The sequence below is a fragment of the Hypanus sabinus genome, chromosome 29 (assembly GCF_030144855.1).
Source record: "Hypanus sabinus isolate sHypSab1 chromosome 29, sHypSab1.hap1, whole genome shotgun sequence".
Lineage (NCBI taxonomy): Eukaryota > Metazoa > Chordata > Chondrichthyes > Myliobatiformes > Dasyatidae > Hypanus > Hypanus sabinus.
In genome coordinates this window covers 2,751,914-2,765,113 of record NC_082734.1, presented here as the reverse complement: position 1 = coordinate 2,765,113, position 13,200 = coordinate 2,751,914, and the positions used below count along the sequence as shown (strand labels likewise).

At 47.6% G+C, this 13,200-nt stretch overlaps 1 protein-coding gene across 1 annotated transcript; it reads right to left on the bottom strand.

The window, feature by feature from the left end:
* Window positions 1-475: 475 nt before the first annotated feature.
* On the bottom strand, window positions 476-5,294 carry LOC132382724 (keratin-associated protein 10-8). Its single transcript, XM_059953175.1, has 4 exons — window positions 5,262-5,294; window positions 3,863-3,946; window positions 3,603-3,655; window positions 476-479 (listed from the first exon to the last, which is right to left on the bottom strand). The coding sequence occupies exons 1-4, from the start codon at window positions 5,292-5,294 to the stop codon at window positions 476-478; spliced, it is 174 nt and encodes a 57-aa protein (XP_059809158.1).
* Window positions 5,295-13,200: the final 7,906 nt, after the last annotated feature.

The following is a 13,200-nucleotide window of genomic DNA, read 5'->3' as shown; positions in this document are numbered from 1 at the left end:
ACATACACACTGACATGCAGACACGCTGTCTCACATTCACAGCCATGCAGTCAGTCATATGCACACTCATTCACACACACATCCACAGATACCTACTCTGTCTCACGCACACTCACTCAGAGATACATGCATACACACACACACACACACACACACACACACACACACACACACACACACACACACACACACACACACACACACACACACACACACACACACACACACACACACACACCTTCCGCAGCACAAAGTACACTGCAGATGCTGGGGTCAAGGCAACACACACAACACGCTGGAGGAACTCAACAGGTCGGGCAGCATTGGATGCTCTGCCATTCAGTAAGATCATGGCTGATCTGGCTATGGACTCACCTCCACCTTTCCCTCATAACCCTTACATCCCTTATTATGCAAAAATCAATCCAACCTTTTTTTTTCAAAGTGACAATGGATCTCTATAAAGTGATCCAAGTCAACTGCAAATATAAAACACAAAACGGTTGATTGCATAAGTAATGTAATATCCCTTTAATATGACACACCAAATCACCACTGGTGCAGCCAATTGGTTTTAGAAGTCACATGATTAGTTAAATGAACATCTGGTTTTTGGAGATCTGTGTGCAGTCAAAGTTCAACTGCTGGTGAGTCAATATCCTGGCAAAAACTACACCAAGAAGACAAAAGAACACTCCAAGCAGTTCTGTGAAAAGTTTATTAAAAAGCACAATAAAATTTCCAAGTCACCGAGTATCCCTTGGAGTACAGTTAATTCAATCATCAAGAAATGGAAAGAATATGGCGCAGCTGTAAATCTGCGTAGAGAAGGCCGTCCTCAAAAACTGAGTGACTGTGCAAGAAGGGGACCAGTGAGGGAGGCCACCAAGAGTCCTCAGGAGGAGATACAAGCTTCAGTGGGTGAGAGGGGAGAGACTGGGTGCTTGACCAGTCGCGGCTTTATGGGAGAGTGGCAAAGAGAAGCCACATTTTGGAAAAAACTCTCATGAAAACTTGACTAGAGATTTCCAGAAGGAACGTAGGAAACTCTGAAGTCAGCTGGAAGAAGATTCAATGATCTGATGAAACCAAAACTGAATGTTTTGCCCATCAGAATCAATGCTGAGCTTGGCACAACATCAAGTACACACCATCCCTATAGTGGAGCGTGGTGGTGGCTGCATCGTGCGGTGGGGATGCGTCACTGCAGCAGGCCCTGGAGGGCTTGTGAAGGTAGAGGGTAAAATGAATGCAGCAAAACCAGGAAGTCTGGAAGGCTTGTGAAGGGAGGGGGTAAAATGAATGCAGCAAAACCAGGAAGTCTGGAAGGCTTGTGAAGGGAGGGGGTAAAATGAATGCAGCAAAACCAGGAAGTCTGGAAGGCTTGTGAAGGGAGGGGGTAAAATGAATGCAGCAAAACCAGGAAGTCTGGAAGGCTTGTGAAGGGAGGGGGTAAAATGAATGCAGCAAAACCAGGAAGTCTGGAAGGGTTGTGAAGGGAGGGGGTAAAATGAATGCAGCAAAACCAGGAAGTCTGGAAGGGTTGTGAAGGGAGGGGGTAAAATGAATGCAGCAAAACCTGAGGCAGTCTGGAAGGCTTGTGAAGGGAGGGGGTAAAATGAATGCAGCAAAACCAGGAAGTCTGGAAGGGTTGTGAAGGGAGGGGGTAAAATGAATGCAGCAAAACCTGAGGCAGTCTGGAAGGCTTGTGAAGGGAGGGGGAAAAATGAATGCAGCAAAACCTGAGGCAGTCTGGAAGGCTTGTGAAGGGAGGGGGTAAAATGAATGCAGCAAAACCTGAGGCAGTCTGGAAGGCTTGTGAAGGGAGGGGGTAAAATGAATGCAGCAAAACCTGAGGCAGTCTGGAAGGCTTGTGAAGGGAGGGGGTAAAATGAATGCAGCAAAACCTGAGGCAGTCTGGAAGGCTTGAGAAGTTCGCAGCAGAAAACAGAACAGCACAATGCAGCGCAACACCACACAATAGAATACTACACAGCAGCACAACACAGAACAACACAACAGAGCACAACACAGCACAACACAACACATACAACACAGCACAACACAACACAGCACAACACTACACATACAACACAGCACAGCACAGCACAACACAACACAACACAACACAACAAAGCACAGCACAACACACAACACAACACATCAAAGCACAGCACAACACTACACAATAGAACACAACACAGCACAACACAACACAACAAAGCACAGCACAACACAACAAAGCACAGCACAACACAACACAACACAGCACAGCACAACACAACAAAGCACAGCACAACACAACACAACACAACACAGCACAACACTACACAATACAACACAATACAGCACAGCACAACATGACACAGTAGAACACAACACAGCACAGCACAACACAGCAGAACACGACACAATACAACACAACACAGCACAACACTACACAACAGCACAACACAGAACACAACATAGCACAACACAGCACAACACTACACAATACAACACAACACAGCACAACACTACACAACAGCACAACACAGAACACAACACAGCACAACACAGCACAACACTACACAATACAACACAGCACAACACAGCACAACACAACATGACACAATACAACACAACACAGCACAGCACAACATGACACACCAGAACACAACACAGCACAACACAGCAGAACACATCACAACACAGCACAGCAGAACATAACACAGCACAACACTACACAATACAACACAACACAGCACAACACAACACAACACAACACAGCACAACACTACACAATAGAACACAACACAGCACAACACAACACAACACAGCACAACACAGCACAACACAACACTACACAATACAACAGAACACAGCACAACACTACACAACACAACACAGCACAACACTACACAATACAACAGAACAGAGCACAGCACAACACAACACAGCACAACACTATACAATACAACACAACACAGCACAACACAACACAGCACAGCACAACACAACACAGCACAACACTACACAATACAACACAACACAGCACAGCACAACACAACACGACACAACACAACAGAACACAGCACAGCACAGCAGAACACATCACAACACAGCACAGCACAACACAGCACAACACTACACAATACAACACAACACACCACAACACTACACAATACAACACAACACAGCACAGCACAACACAACACCGCACAACACTACACAATACAACACAACACAACACAACACTACACAATACAACACAACACAGCACAGCACAACACAGCACAACACTACACAATACAACAGAACACAGCACAGCACAACACAACACAGTACAACACTACACAATACAACACAACACAGCACAGCACAACACAACACAGCACAACACTACACAATACAACACAGCACAGCACAGCACAACACAACACAGCACAACACAGCACAGCACAACACAACACAACACAGCACAACACAACACTACACTACACAATACAACACAACACAGCACAGCACAACACAACACAGCACAACACGACACAACACAACAGAACACAGCACAGCACAGCAGAACACATCACAACACAACACAGCACAACACAACACAGCACAACACAACACAGCACAACACTACACAATACAACACAACACAGCACAACACAACACAACACAGCACAACACCGCACAACACAACACAACACAACACAGCACAACACAACGCAACACTACACAATGCAACACAACACAGCACAACACTACACAATACAACACAACACAGCACAGCACAACACAGCACAACACTACACAATACAACAGAACACAGCACAGCACAACACAACACAGCACAACACTACACAATGCAACACAGCACAGCACAACACAACACAACACAGCACAACACTGCACAACACAACACAACACAACACAACACAACACAACACAACACAACACTACACTACACAATACAACACAACACAGCACAGCACAACACAGCACAACACTACACAATACAACAGAACACAGCACAGCACAACACAACACAGCACAACACTACACAATACAACACAGCACAGCACAGCACAACACAACACAGCACAACACAGCACAGCACAACACAACACAACACAGCACAACACAACACTACACTACACAATACAACACAACACAGCACAGCACAACACAACACAGCACAACACGACACAACACAACAGAACACAGCACAGCACAGCAGAACACATCACAACACAACACAGCACAACACAACACAGCACAACACAACACAGCACAACACTACACAATACAACACAACACAGCACAGCACAGCACAACACAGCACAACACAGCACAACACAACACAGCACAACACAACACAACACAGCACAACACCGCACAACACAACACAACACAACACAGCACAACACAACGCAACACTACACAATGCAGCACAACACAGCACAACACTACACAATACAACACAACACAACACTACACTACACAATACAACACAACACAGCACAGCACAGCAGAACACATCACATCACAACACAGCACAGCACAACACAGCACAACACTACACAATACAACACAACACACCACAACACTACACAATACATCACAACACAGCACAGCACAACACAACACAGCACAACACTACACAATACAACAGAACACAGCACAGCACAACACAACACAGCACAACACTACACAATACAACAGAACACAGCACAGCACAACACAACACAGCACAACACTACACAATACAACACAACACAGCAGAGCACAACACAGCACAACGCTACACAACACTACACAATACAACACAACACACCACAACACTACACAATACATCACAACACAGCACAGCACAACACAACACAGCACAACACTACACAATGCAACAGAACACAGCACAACACTACACAACACAACACAACACAATACAACACAACACACCACAACACTACACAATACATCACAACACAGCTCAGCACAACACAACACAGCACAACACAACACAGCACAACACTACACCGCACAACACTACACAATACAACACAGCACAGCACAACACAACACAACACAGCACAACACAGCACAACACAACACAACACAACACAAAACGTCGACAAGCCTCTCCCTGTAGATGCTGCCTGGCCTGCTGCATTCCACCAGCATTTTGGGTTTGTTGCTTGAATTTCCAGCATCTGCAGATTTCCTCGCGTTTGCCTTTCAGCAGACCCCTCTTCCTTTGGTTCAGGGGGAGTGCTCACGCAATACTCAGTGTGTATGGAAGATGGTGGCATTTGCTTGAAGAGTACCGACTCTTACTGAACAGCATTACTCTCAAACAGAAAAGGAGACGCCTGCCCTCGTGTGGGTTTGTGAACGCTTCAGCCAATACTCAACAGGCACCAAACCCCTACTCGAATCAGACCAGAAGCCACTTGTCAGCCTTCTCTGCTCGAAAATCTTGAACAACTTACCTCCAAGCTGCAAAGTCTCAGAATAAGGCTTATGATTTACTGTTATGATACTGAAGATGTCCCTGGCAAATTTTTCACAACACCAGACACTCTGTCGAGGACGCCATGCAAAAACGAATGGATGGAAGCTAACTCCGCCCTCATGGAAGACAACGATTACTACTTTGCTCAGGTAGGTGAAAGCTTTCCTGCATCATACAGTAAACTGGACGAAATTTGAGCTGAGTTGAAAAAACACCAAAATTGTAGCAAGTCAAGCGATACTGTGAGTATGGATGGCCAGCTGTTGCAAAGGGAGCTCACGAACTCACTACTCATGAAGGCTGAGGTGTCCAAGCTGTCCTCTACATCCTCAGCTACACCTGAAAGCTGTATTCGCTCGCCATGGAATACCAGAGGCACTTGTGTCAGACACGGTCCACAATTCAGCTGCTCAGGATTCAAGGCCTTTGTTAGGACCCATGACTTCAAACAACGGAAAAGCCCAGAGTACCACTAGCAAAATGAGAAGTGGAAAGAGCGGTGCAACGTTTGTTAAAATCCTCCCATTGAAGGCAAAAGACCCCTACAAACCATTGCTAGCTTATCTCTCCACACTTCCGGTCAAGACAATATCCTCATAATTCCATTCTGCGCCCTACCCAGAAAGTTTTTCCTTGAAGCGATGGAGGATGAGAGGTGACCTGATAGAGGTGTATAAGATGTTGAGAGGCGTTGATCATGTCAGAAGCTCCCTCCACACTGTCCCGTCACTCCTTCCTCGTCCTTCCTCCTCATTGACACTACATTCACACATTCACACTACAGACATTCCATGTCTTATGAGAATAGGCTGAGAGAACTTGGCGTTTCTCCTTGGAGTGACGGAGGATGAGAGGTGACCTGATAGAGGTGTATAAGATGGTGAGAGGCGTTGATCATGTGGATAGTCAGAGGCTTTTTCCCGGGGCTGAACTGGCTGCCACAAGAGGCCACAAGTTTAAGGTGCTGGGGAGTAGGGACAAAGGAGATGTCAGGGGTAAGTTTTTTACTCAGGGAGTGGTGAGTGCGTGGAATGGGCTGCCGGCAATGGTGGTGGATGCGGATACGATAGGGTCTTTTAAGAGACTCCTGGAATGGTACATGGAGTTTAGTGAAATAGAGGGCTATGGGTACCCCTAGGTAATTTCTAAGGTAAGGACATGTTCGGCACAGCTTTGTGAGCCGAAGGGCCTGTATTGTACTGTAGGTTTCCTATGTTTCTGTGCTTTATATGAAAGTAGACAGGGTGGCGAAGAAAGTGTTTGTCGCTGAACTTCATCAACCAGAGCACTGGAGTTAGGAGTTGGGACGTCAAGATGCTGCCGAGGCCTCATTTGGTGTGTTGTGTGGAATTCCACTCGCCCAGCTCCACTGAAACAGCTGTTATCATTTTCCTTGGGGCGAAGTCTCTAAAACTTACATTTAAGTTAACGGGGGAAGGTTAAGGGAATGGATGAATTGGTTCATTACTATCACTTGCCTCGCATGCCGTTCATGCAGTTCAATTCATCACGCCGAGCACCGAGATACAACGTTAGTGTTACAGTTACAGAGGAAGGGGAGTGCAGACAGACAATACGATACAAAGGTCCTGAGGAGTTAGATTACAGGTTGAGAGCCGTCGTATCGTACAAAGGACCATTCAATAGTCTTATAGCAACCGGACAGAAGCTTTCCTGTATTCTGATGAGACGTGCTTTCAGGCTTTTGTATGTTTTGGCCATTAGGCGGGGTGGAGGGGCAGTTTGGGGTAGTAGGGATAGAGAATGGAGGAGGGAGATTTTATTAAGTACATGGATGGGAGCAGTATCGAGGGGCCAAGGTGCAGGTCCGGCTCGGATAGGCTAGATGGGCACGGTCATCAGAATCTGTGCGGTAGCGGTATATGACACTATATGCGAAGCGAGATGTTTTACCTAGAGAGTGGTGGCTGTCTGGAATGCCCTGTCAGGGGTGGTGCTAGAAGTAGATGCGATAGAGGCGTCCATGGGGCTCTTAGATAGGTAGGCACATGGATGTGCAGAGTATGGAAGGATATAGAACGTAGGCAGAAGTTGGCCGTTTGATTACTGTTAATTAACTCGGCACAGCGCCATGGGTGGGAGGACCTGTTCTTGTGTTCTGCTGCTCGGCCCAGCCTTCTTTGATCTTCTTGATCACTTCTGCCCAAAAGCTCCAGCAAGTCTGTGGGTCGCAGGTCCGATCCCGACCACTGCCTCTGTCCGTGTGTGGAGTACGCACCTTCTCCCTGTAACGGTGTCAGTCTCATCAGAGAGTTCCGCTTCCCTTCCACATTCCAACGACATTATGCTGAGGAGTTTAATGCTGAGAAGTGTGAGGTTCTACATTTTGGCAGGAATAATCCAAATAGAGCATACAGAGTAAATGGTAGAGCATTGAGGAATGCAGAGGAACAGAGAGATCTAGGAATAACAGTGCATAGTTCCCTGAAGGTGGAGTCTCATGTAGATAGGGTGGTGAAGAAGGCTTTTGGAACGCTGGCCTTTATAAATCAAAGCATTGAGTACAGAAGTTGGGATGTAATGTTAAAATTGTACAAGGCGTTGGTAAGGCCAAATTTAGAATATTGTGTGCAGTTCTGGTCACCGAATTATAGGAAAGATATCAATAAATTAGAGAGAGTGCAGAGACGATTTACTAGGATGTTACCTGGGTTTCAGCAATTAAGTTACAGAGAAAGGTTGAACAAGTTAGGTCTCTATTCATTGGAGCGTAGAAGGTTGAGGGGGGATTTGATCGAGGTATTTAAAATTTTGAGAGGGATAGATAGAGTTGACGTGAATAGGCTGTTTCCATTGAGAGTAGGGGAGATTCAAACGAGAGGACATGATTTGAGAGTTAGGGGGCAGAAGTTTAAGGGAAACACGAGGGGGTATTTCTTTACTCAGAGAGTGATAGCTGTGTGGAATGAGCTTCCTGTAGAAGTAGTAGAGGCCAGTTCAGTTGTGTCATTTAAGGTAAAATTGGATAGGTATATGGACAGGAAAGGAGTGGAGGGTTATGGGCTGAGTGCGGGTAGGTGGGACTAGGTGAGATTAAGAGTTCGGCACGGACTAGGAGGGCCGAGATGGCCTGTTTCCGTGCTGTAATTGTTATATGGTTATTCGGGGCGGGTGGATGGGTGTGTGTGTGTGTGTGTGTGTGTGTGTGTGTGTGTGTGTGAGAGAGAGAGAGAGAGAGAGAGAGAGAGAGAGAGAGAGAGAGGAGAGAGAGAGAGAGAGAGAGAGAGAGAGAGAGAGAGAGAGAGAGAGAGAGAGAGAGAGAGAGAGAGAGAGAGAGAGAGAGAGAGAGAGAGAGAGAGAGAGAGAGAGAGAGAGAGAGAGAGAGAGAGAAGAATCTGGTGCTGGGAGGACAGGCCCATTTACATTCCGACATGTTAGCCCATGGCCGCGATGGGGCCACACTCAGGGCGGAGGAGCAACACCTTATATTCCGTCTGGGTAGCCCCCAACCTGCTGGCATGAACATCGATTTCTCGAAGTTGTGGTAATTGCACTGACACCCCTTCTTCATCTTTCCCCATTCCCATTTCCTTCTTTCACCTTCTCTCTTTATCCAGTAGTCCCCAACTACCGGGCCGTAAAGCATGTGCCACCGTGCCGCGAGGAAACGATACGAGTCAGCTGCACCTTTCCTCATTCCCTGTCACGCCCACTGTTGAACTTGAACGCACGCGAGGTCATCGGTCGCCGAAACGCAGTGACACCCTCGCGCCAGGCCGGCGGGAAGTGCCGATGCTACCGGCCTGGAGCGCCGCCTCTAAACCTGTTTAGCACGCCGAATGTTCGTGCGGAACCCGGTGCTAGAATATTCGCAGACGACCTAATTCGGGCTCAGGGTTTCGTAAGTACCAGAGCAGCTACCTCGCTGTGATCTACTGAAAGTCATCCCTCGAGACAAACTTTTGTCGGCCGATAGATCCTACCTACCTACGGGGGGTGGGGGGCTCGAACTCCTCGGTCGGCCGGTCGCTCTGTCCGGACTGCCACTGCCACGGCCCCGGCACGGGGACCTCCGGACCGTACTTTGTCCCCTCACCCCACCCACGACCAGCCGCACCTGGCCAAGGCATCTGGCGGCGGGCGGGCGGAGGCTGCGGTTCGGGCCGGTTGCTGTCTAATGAGGCAACACTGCTTCGGCACCTTGAGTCCAAGCACCCTGCACTTAAAGACAAACCAGTTGAATATTTTGAGCGAAAAAAAACGTGAGCAAGCGGGACAGAATCAAGTGCTGAGAGCCACGAAAACTAAATTGCGGAATAGACTGAACAGAAGGAACCCCCTTCGAGTATGGCTGTCTCCCATCACCCCTCGATAGGGCTGTCTTGTTGCAGGGACACAAGCCCAGGGCTACACTGGTGTGTAGCAATGATTTTATATGTTCATACAGGAAAATATGCGCTGTGTGTTTAACATTAAATTCGATGGATAAACCCTTTTAGAAACGAAATTGAGCGTATTAGCCACTTATAAGTAACTTCTAGTTGACATCATCTAAATTCCGGTCGTGATTAACACCCCAGCACCCCCCCCCCACCCCCACGTAGGCCGGTCCGCAAGAATACTGTCAATATTAAATCGGTTCGCAGTGCAAAAAAGGTTGGTGACTGCAGTCCTTATCTGTCCGTCACCACCCTCTGGTGTCCTCCGCCCTTTCCTATTTCCATGGCCTTTTGTCCTCTCCTATCAGACTCCATCTTCTCCAGCCCTTTATCTCTTTTACCTATTGACATTCTCGGTCTTTACTTCAACGCCCTCCCCCGGTTTCACCTATCGCCTACTATCTTGTACTTTTTCAGCTCTTCCCCCAACCTCTTATGCCTGAAATCCTCATCTCTTTTTTTCCAATCCCAATGAAGGATGTCGGCCGAAATGTCGACTGTACTCTTCTCCATAGATGCTGTCTGGTTCCTCCAGCATTTTGTGTGTATTACTGTCAATGAAACAGGATCAGGGCAAATGTCTCGATCCCATCTGTGGACAACACCCCCACCTAGCGGTCTTCTCCCGCGATGCAAATTCCTCTCGATCTGTGGAGAACCGCGAGGAGATTCTGTCTGTCACGAGAGACTCTACAGATGTATGATGGAGAGCATTCTCACTGGTCGTATCAGTGCCTGAAACGGGAACTCCAACGCACAGGATAGCGAGAAGCCGCAAGGTTTTGCAGACTCAGTCAGCTACATCACGATGGGTGGAATTCTCAGCGGCATCGAGGACACCATCAAGTGTTGATTGCCCAACAAGGCAATATCACTCACTGACCCTAACCACTTGGGAAGTAACTCCTTCTTGTTACTACCATCGGGGAGGAGGTACAAGACACTGGAGATTCACACTCAGGACCAGCTTCTATTGTGCTATCAGATTTATGAATGGCCTATGAACTTATTATGCTTCACTTGCTCTCCTAGTTCGTAACTTGCAGTTTTTGTCTTGCATGGTTCTGTTTCCGCAAAACATTATTTTTCAGGAGATAACTCAACAGTATAAACCTGATTCTGATTCCTGGTGGGATCCTCCGAGAAGGCCAAGCCCCGCCCGACCGAGACACGGATTGACCCGGGGCCTGAGATCCTTTCGACCACGTTTCCCATGCGCGTCAAACACTTCACGATCTCTGACACTGTCCCGGCGGGATGGAGGGGCTGCAAGACTTTAACTTGTCATCCCCCTCCTCACAACATCTCACACCATTCAAGCACCGAAAGACCACTTGAGGAAGTAAAGGCGCTGGCCAGTCCGGGGGGGGGGGGGGGGTGTGGGCGGAGAGAGCTCAGTAATGTGGTTCAAAGATTCAAAGTACATTTATTATCAAAGTATGTACGCAGTATACAACCCCGAGATTCGTCTTCCCCAAAGACAGCCACGAAACGAAGAAAAACATGGAACCTACTCAAATAAAATTATCACCCCCAAGTGCGCAAAAAATACACTCAAACAGCAACAACAAAATACGAGCGAAAAACACAGAATTTAAAATTCAAAACTGAAAGACTGGAGGCAAAATTCAGTTCAACCCAGTGTTCTTTATCTGCAGGCCAGTCCGGTTCAATGTCGCCCAAAATTGCAACAGATAAAGGAGGGTCGAGAAACCAGAAACACCTCACAACGTGCACTACAGAGACTAAGCCATAACGTGTCGATTAAACTTTGCCCTAGACCGAGGACTCCAGCAGCAAGGGGGAGAGACCATTCGAACACAGGGTCTCCTTCGGAAGTAGCGAGCGAGGGGGGTGGGGGGAGGTAGACCGTCACACGCAGAGACCTTTCGCAGGTAGCGACGAGCGAGAGGCTCGTAGACGGCTGCTAGCCTTCTGCATCGGCCTCCATGGTTTCAATCTTTCACGATGCTTTACTTGTCAGGGTCGGTGAGAAGTGGAGATCCGACCCTGGGCTTCAAGCTTCTTGGCCTCGAGGCTGAACGCCTCACAGGGCCTCCTCGGAGACAGCAAAGCGCCAGATCGCTCAAACGGCCCGAAAACACACTATTAAACTGTAGATCACAGGCGCCAACAGTAGCAGAACCAAATTTGAAAGAAGACGCAAAAGAAGTTAAAGGAACTCGTTTGTAGAACTAGCTGAGGATGTCGCCCTTGATCGGGTGGCAGTGTGAAATAGGAGGAGGATGTTAGGAGAATGCAGAATGACTTGGACGGGTTGGGTGAATGGGCAGATGCATGGCAGATGCAGTTTAATATGGATAAATGTGAGATTATCCACATTGTGGCAAGAACAGGAAGGCAGATTACTATCTGAATGGTGTCAAGTTAGGAAAAGGGGAAGTACAACGAGATGCAGGTGTCCTTGTTCATCAGTCTCTGAAAGTAAGCATGCAGGTACAGCAGGCAGTGAAGAAAGCTAATGGCATGTTGGCCTTCATAACAAGGGGAGTTGAGTATAGGAGCAAAGAGGTCCTTCTGCAGTTGTACAGGGCCCCAGTGAGACCACACCTGGAGTACTGTGTGTAGTTTTGGTCTCCAAATTTGAGGAAGGACATTCTTGCTATTAAGGGAGTGCAGCGTAGGTTCGCGAGGTTAATTCCCGGGATGGCGGGACTGTCATATGTTGAAAGATTGGAGCGACTGGGCTTGCATACACTGGAATTTAGAAGGATGAGAGGGGATGTGATTGAAACATATAAGGTTATTAAAGGTTTGGCAGGAAACATGTTCCTGATGTGGGGGGAATCCAGGACCAGAGGCCACATTTTAAGAATAGGGGGTAGGCCATTTAGAACGGAGTTGAGGATAAACTTATTCACCGGGAGAGTTGTGGATCTATGGGATGCTCTGCCTCAGAAGGCAGTGGAGGCTAATTCTCTGGAAGCTTTCTAGAAAGAGTTAGGAAATCCAGAACTGAGGTGAAAAGGGAGAGATTGAATGGCGGTGCTGGCTGGAAGGGCCGAATGGTCTACCTCTGCACCTATTGTCTATTGAAAGATGAGTGGTGCTGTAACAACACGCTTTCCCTCGATGTCAGCAAGACAAAAGAGCTGGTCATTGACTTCAGGAACGGGATCGATACACACGCTCCTGTTCACATCAGCCGTCCAGAGGGTTCAGAGCCTCGTTCCTACCCTGTGCTGGTCCAGCCACGTGTTCGCCACAGCCAAGGAGGCTCAAAAACTGAAATAATTTATCTGAACAATATGCAAGATGAGCTTTTCGCTGCAGCTCGGTACA

Excerpts from the sequence above, each read along its gene's own strand:
- LOC132382724 (XM_059953175.1), bottom strand. The coding sequence starts at position 5,294 with ATGCCACCATCTTCCATACACACTGAGTATTGC. Across the intron at positions 3,947-5,261 it reads CCATACACACTGAGTATTGC|TGTAGTGTTGTGTTGTGTTG; the intron begins GTGAGCACTCCC and ends TGTATTGTGTAG. Across the intron at positions 3,656-3,862 it reads GTGTTGTGTTGTGTTGTGCT|GTTGTGTTGTGCTGTGTTGT; the intron begins GTGCTGTGTTGC and ends GTGCTGTGTTGT.